Below are 6971 nucleotides of genomic sequence, written 5' to 3' on the forward strand. Positions count from 1 at the left end.
AAGAGGTTCTCTTTTCATTTGGGGCCGATGGTTTGTTGCTTTCCTAAATCAAAACGTAGTCTATTTGTCACCTTCCTCCCTTGAACATCGTGCTTATTGGTGAGCAGCGGCTGGGCAGATAAGCAGGATTTCTTGAGCAAGCTCTCTGTTTAAAATTTCAAGAAAAAAACTTTTAGTAGAAAGGGGCCCTTAAACTATAATCATTGAACCAAGTTCAAAAACAAAGTACTCAGCTCAGTTTTAAACAGTGCAATTAAAAATAACTGTACCTCAGCTTTTCAGAGGGAGGGAAAGGAAAGGGGGCAGGGAAGAGGGAAAACAAAGAATAAGGAAATGTTTAGTGCTCTTAAATCCAGTCCAAATAGCTGAAAGAAAGGCATTCCCTCAGATAATGGAGCCATTAGAAACCCTGAAGGTTGCTGCCGCCATTCCTTACAGGGGATTTCCAAAAATTTAATTCACTCTCAGCTACCACACAAAGGACAGAGAAAATAATTTTGAGACTTTCTGCCAAAGGGGTAGTTTGGCCCAGTTTCTAGCATACACCTTCCTCCCCAGAATGCGAGGTGGTGCCTCCCATTCAATCAGGCAGCAGATCCAGACCCATGTCAGCCCTCAACTGCCTCCCCCCCATTTCCTTGAATAAGTTTGCTAGAAAAAAATAGTATGTTCATGCAGTTTCAACACATTTTATTATATTTCTGTATGCATTACTCTCAAAACATATCACAAGAAATGATCAAACCACTTAAAACCTTCAAATAAAAAATCTGAAACAGTTTATGCCCACAATTGTACATATTTATAGTTAAGAAACATTCTTTATAAATATTGTTTCCTCTGTAGCAAGTTAATACCATAATTTAATTACAAATGGATAAATATGGTAACGGGTATTTACAGAAGGAAGGGTGTTATTATGGAAAAAACTAACGGCACGACGTTTATTCCCCCCCCCCACCAAAATCTTTCATACAGGAACTAACAAATTGAACTTGCAAACGCACTAAAACATCACATGTAAACCCAGCTAACAGAAAAATACATTCACAAGCGTTGGTGGTGGTGATGTGTGAGTGCTGTGGATCAGCATGTTGAAGAAACAGAAGGGAGACTTTGGCACGGCTTGTTTTTTCCAGTCTATAGTTGCATGAAGTTTACAATCAAGTTGCCTCATAAAAAGGAACACAATATTCAATACCACAATACAAAATAAACCATTTTTTTCCACATTACTTAAAAAGAAACCGGGGAAACTAAAAAGAGAAAAGAAAAATCCCATCACTTGGGGAAGGGAAGGGAAGAAAGGCAGGAGGAACGCAATCCAGAGAATTACAAATGGACAAACTTCTATACACCAAGAAGCCATTAAAACCACGTCGGAGAAGGAAGGAGGAGTCCGCTATGTACAGTTTGTCAGAAGCCTGGGAAAGGGGCGGGAAGGAAAGCGCGCATGGGGGAAGGCATGGGGGGTTTGGTTCAATTTTTTTATGGGTTTTTTATTTCTTATTTTATATTTTTAGCTTCAGAGACTCCGGAAGGGATCTTTTTGCTTTTCATGCCTAGATTAGATTTAGAAAAAAAAAAAAAAAAAAACTTTAAAAAATCCTTCTGCTGGTAAAATCGTTTCCATCATCATAAAAATCAGATTCATAATTTTAACAACACGGTCACAGGGTGCCCTGGGCGATCGCCACCGGAGGGCTGCCGCGCCAGGGTGGGGACCGGGAGAGAGAGAGAGGCCCCGGCCTCTCACACGTACCATTCATTGAAGTTGGAGGAGAGGCCGCTGTGGCCTCCGGCCGTCCCGCTGCCCCCGCCAGAGCCGCCGCCGCCGCCCCCGCCCGCCCGCGCCCGCCGCCGCCCGAGCCTCCGCCCCGATGCACCGCGGACACCGCCGCCGCCGCCGCCGCTGCCGCCGCCGCCGCCGCCGCCGCCGGGGAGAGGTTGGAGCTGCTCTGGGGCTCGGCGCTGGGGGACACCAGCCCCGGGGGCGTGGACGACTCGTAGCCGGAGCTGGCGGCAGGGGAGGACTCGGAGCCCTGCGGGGAGGACTCATGGACCTTCAAGACAAAAGCCGGGAGGGGAGACCAAAGGGGACTGGGTGTGAGTGCAGCTGCTGTGGGGCCGGGCCCCCGGGAGGAGCACCCCCAGAAATGCCCCCCCGCGGCCCCAGGGAACCCTCGCCTTCCCGGGCCGGCCACATCGCCCTCCTCCCGGCCTCCCCGGTGGTACCTTCATGTGTTTCCGCAGCGAGCTGGGGTGCGTGTAGGACTTGTCGCACATCTTGCACAGATAGGGCTTATCAGAGGTGTGGACGTGCATATGCTTCTTCCTGTCGCTGCTGTTGGCGAAGCGCCGGTCGCAGCCCTCGAACTCACACTGGAAAGGCTTCTCCCCTGTGGACACGAACATGGGCGCTTGCTGCCGACGCCCAGAGCCCCCCGGGACCCGCACCCACACCGGAGGGGGCCAGGCCTCCGGGAGGAGGAAAGAGGGGCGATAAGGGCCTGGCTTCCTTAAACAAGGCGGATCCCTTCTGTGGCAGAACCAAGACGAAACTAAGTGCCTTGCCACCTGACAGTCGTGCTTATTAATTTCGTATTTTACTTTTCTTCCAGGCTGACCCGCATTTCCTCAAATTTATGACGAATGTGGGGTAGCACCCCACTCCTGCCTGCCTTTCTATAGTGCTTCTTGGATTCGCAGCTTCTAACGAGTTGGTCTCACCCTAGAGAAGCTGTTATTATGACAAAATATTTGGGGCATTATCAGAATCACACAGGCTGCTGGGCTGCGGTCGGCTTCTCTCTGGGGCCAGTAGGCAATTACGTTTGGAGTTGTTGTGTGTTGTTTGGGGACTGTGCTGTGGATAGTGACTGAGCCAGTATTTTTCGTCCAAAATTCTGCAAATTGATAATCCTAGGCTCACTTCCAGTCTTTTCAAAGAGAAGTTGGGAAAGAGATAAATATCAGAGGTAAGGCAGCACCTGGCGATTGCAGAGAGGCACAGGCTGGGCAGTGGGTGTGAGGGGATCAGCAAAGGCTTTCAGAATCTCCCTGTTTAATTTTCTGGCGGTCCCTGCATCCTGTTGCCAGAATTCCAAATGCTTGGAGTCATTTAGAGGTGTGAGAACTCAAACATTGTTCCACTTGGAAATGGGACCATTTAACGTTAAATTCCATTAGCACCTAAATTGTTTTTTAAAGACATCCGCTCAGACGCAGGACTCGAAAGCGAGCATTTCATGCAAATAGATTTCTCAAATTTTAAACCTTGTTAAAAGCTTGTCTCGCACCTCGGCTCCCTCCCTTCCCGGAAGAGAACAATAGGCCGCTGGCGCATCCCCACTTCGGAGTAAATATTGACGGGGGAAGTTGCTAAAACATTTGGCTTTCTTTTAGGAAATCGTCTGGCACGATTTCGGCTGGGACCTGGTCATAGATGAATAATCTATGAAGCGAGAGGCGCGTTCTTTCTCGGATCTCTCTTACACGATTGCCCCGCGGGGCCTCGCTGCCCCGGGCTCTTGCTGACCCGGTTGTCGGTCCAAGTTTGGAATCGCAAACCCTCTGGTGCCCATTAGAGAATTTCACAAACTGCTGAGAACCCACCGTAAAGCCCCGCGACCCACCTCGAGATGGGCTTTAAAAACGAGAAACGCTTTACAGCTTCGGCTCACACCAGACTCATTTTTAATGGGAAACAGTCCGGGTAAGGGACGTTTGGACCCCGAGTAAAAGAAGTGGGAAAACACACAAGCCACTCAAACGCACACACCCGGAGCAGAAAAGCACATTCAGACAAGCTGGCAGAATCCTCTCTAGGCTCGATTCCCGGGCACCAAGTTGGAGAGCAGTTTTATTTTGTGCGTTCTATTTAGTACGGAAATTATTAACCGGGGCTGAGCAGACCAAGCAACTGCCATCACCCAAAGCATACCTTTGATGTTACCGTGATCATTTAAAACTCAATTTCCGCACATGGAAAAACCCAACCCAATAATATTCTTTCATTCTCCAACAAAAGCAAGCTGCTGGCTCTCTCGCACACACAAAAACATCTCCCATCCCAGGGCAGGGGCTGGCGGTCAGCGCGTTTCTCCCAGCCAACCAACCACGGCTTCTCTTCCCCTCTACGCCCCGTCCCTGTCCCGACCCGCGGTTACCTGTGTGGGTTCTTTTGTGGATCTTGAGGTTCTCGGAGCGCGCGAAGACCTTGCCGCAGCCCGGGAAGGGGCAGGGGAAGGGCTTCTCGCCGGTGTGTACGCGGATGTGGTTGACCAGTTTGTATTTGGCCTTGAAGGGCTTGCCCTCGCGCGGACACTCTTCCCAGAAGCAGACGTGGTTGCTCTGCTCCGGGCCGCCGACGTGCTCCACGGAGACGTGGGTCACCAGCTCGTGCATGGTGCTGAAAGTTTTGTTGCAGCTCTTCTTGGGGTTGCTCAGCTGCTCCGGGTCGATCCACTTGCAGATGAGCTCCTGCTTGATGCACTGCTGCCGCATGTAGCGGAAAAAGGCACCAGGGTGGTGGTGGTGGTGATGATGGTGGGCGGCGGCCGCTGCCATGTTCATACCCATGTTCATATTCATGGGGCCGTATTGGTTGTGGAGCTGCGCCGCCGAGTAGGGGTCGGTCCGCGGGCTGGCCACCTGGCGGTACTGATCCGAGCGCCCGAACACCTCGCCGGGCAGCCCGAGGCGCATCTGCCCGTTGAGCACATTCTGCGAGCCGTGCGGCCCGTGCTGCTCCGGGAGGCCAGGAAAGAGGAGGTGGCCCTGTGCGTCCGAGTGTGCGTGGTGCAGGCCACCAGCTCCCGGCCCGAACAGCCCATGCTGCCCGCCGCCCGGCGCCGACTCGCCGAAGCCGCGGCTGCGGAACAGGAAGTCCCGGGTGGAGTTGAAGGGCGGCCCAGAGTAGGAGCCGACATGCGCGGCATGGGGCCCGAGCGCGGCGGCGGCCGCGGCGGCCGCGGCGGAGCCGGGGTAGGCGCCGGGGCCCTGCGACGTGAACGCCGAGCTCTGGCCGGGGGACAACTCGTGCGCGCCCGGGTTGAGCTTGAAGGCGCCCATGTGCGCGGCCGCCGAGTCCACGAAGCCGTTCTGCGCCGCCGCCAGGCTCAGTTCGCGGTCCTGCATCTCCGCGGCCGCCGCCGCCGCCGCGGCGGCCGAATGGTGATGGTGGCGCGCGAAGCTGCCCACCCCGATGGCCGGGAACTGCGGCCCCGCGTCCAGGAGCATGGCCAGCGCGTCTGCCCTCCCCGCCGACCCCGGCGAGCCCCGCGCCTCCTCGGCTCCAACTCCCGCCCCGCGCGTTGTACGTTCAGCGGCCGCCCGGCTCCGAGCGCAGGCGGCGGAGGTGGTGGCGGCTTCAGGCCCGGGAGCCGCGCTCCTGCGCCCGCCGCCTCCGCCGCCGCCTGGATCTGCCTCGGGCGGCCAGGCGCGGAGCGAAAGCGCGGAGAGGAAGAGGAGGAGGCGGCGGCGGAGGAGGCGCGGGAGGAGGAGGAGGAGGTGGTGGAGAAGAGTCCAAAGCCAGGCGGAGAACCAAAGTGTATTAAAGGAGCTGCGGCGGGGGCGGGCAGGGCAGGGGAGGCGGGCGGGAGGAGGGAGCGGGAGGAGGTGTGGGGAACTGAGCGGAGAGGGGGGTCGACGGGGGGCGAGCGCAGCGGCCCCCACCCCTGCGCGCACTCGCGCGCGCACGCACTCGCTCGCACGCCCGGCGGCCCCGGGGCCCGGCAGCGCCAAGCCGCGCCTGCAGAGTGAAATCACAGCAGCCGCGGGGCCCAGGTGCCGGACCGCGGGCCCCAGGTGCCGGACCGCGGCGGCCGTGCACGGACTAGGCAGGCTGGCGAGGCGAGGACCGAGGCGACCTCCGCGCTCGGCGACCCGGCCTGGCGCGCCCGCGGCTCCACCTGACCGCGGCGGGGGAGCTGGGGCGGCGGACGGAGGCCGGGCGCCCTCTCCGCGGCGCGCTCTGTCGGCTGCTCCCTCCCCCGCGGCCCTAGCCGCGCCGCCCTGCGCGCGGCGGTATTGTTCGGCTCCGCGGCCGCGGTATTTAGCCCTCCTCGTCCTCCGTGCTTGGCATTGGCTGCGCCTCGTGTGGTAAACTGGCAGCGGCTACGAATTCCCCCAGATGAAGGAAGCTGCCGCGCCGCTCCCTCTTTCTTTAAGTTGTGCGGGAGGAGGAGGCGGGGGAGGAGGGGGAGGGGAGGGGGCTGTGGGGGGGGGAGAGGGCAAGGGGGGGGGGCGGGAGGAGGGGAGGCTGGGCTGGAAAACAATAACAACAATAAAAAAGTGTTCTCTAGCCCGCTCCCTCCCTCTCGCCGGTCGGCCCGGGGCACCGGATCCGGAGCGGGCGGCCGCACCCGCGAGGACCCAGCAGAGAGCGCAGCCCGAGCAAACGCGAAGAGACCGAAGTAGGTTTCCCGCTTTCGGCTGCGGTGGACTCCGTTCGCCACCGCCTCCGCCTCTGTTTATTTCAGTGGGCGCCAAAGCCGCAGCCTTTTTTTATTTTTTGTCCCCTCCTTTTCCTCTCCCCTCCCCCCTCGGCCCCGCGCCTCCCGCCCAGGTCTCCCTCCTTCCCTCGGGCTTTAGGCCAGGCCTCCCGCTCACACCGCCCCTTTAACGGCGGCTCCCGCCCCGCCCGCCCTCCCGGCGCCGCCATTGGCCGCTGAGGCCCCGTCAATCCGGCGCCCCCGCCCCGCGGCCGATCCGCCCCTCCTCCCCAGCGCCCCTCCAGCTCCCCGCTTCCCCGACTGCTGCTGTTGGTGGCAGCCCGCCGGGTCTGCCGGCCTCCCGCTCTTCTCCCGCGCTCTTGGCGCTGCGGCTCCTCGTCCGGCCGGCCGCGGCGCTCCCCGGAGCCGGGCGGCCCGCATCGCGCGGGGCTGGGCCGCGGGGTCACAGCGCCCTTGGCTGGGCCCGAGAGGGACGCCACCCTGCTCTCGCGCCCTTCGGTAGAGGCCACTGATTCC

General features: G+C 58.5%; 1 protein-coding gene across 1 annotated transcript; it reads right to left on the reverse strand.

The window, feature by feature from the left end:
- Positions 1-1506: 1506 nt before the first annotated feature.
- ZIC2 (Zic family member 2) lies at positions 1507-5520 on the reverse strand. Its single transcript, XM_029210357.1, is given in 4 exon segments — positions 1507-1847; positions 1850-2063; positions 2236-2399; positions 4170-5520. Coding segments are annotated over 4 exon segments (1545 nt in total). The 5' UTR covers positions 5242-5520; the 3' UTR covers positions 1507-1752.
- Positions 5521-6971: the final 1451 nt, after the last annotated feature.

This window comes from Monodon monoceros, unplaced genomic scaffold, assembly GCF_005190385.1.
Source record: "Monodon monoceros isolate NGI ecotype Baffin Bay Population unplaced genomic scaffold, NGI_Narwhal_1 Super_Scaffold_8, whole genome shotgun sequence".
NCBI classification, from domain to species: Eukaryota; Metazoa; Chordata; class Mammalia; order Artiodactyla; family Monodontidae; genus Monodon; species Monodon monoceros.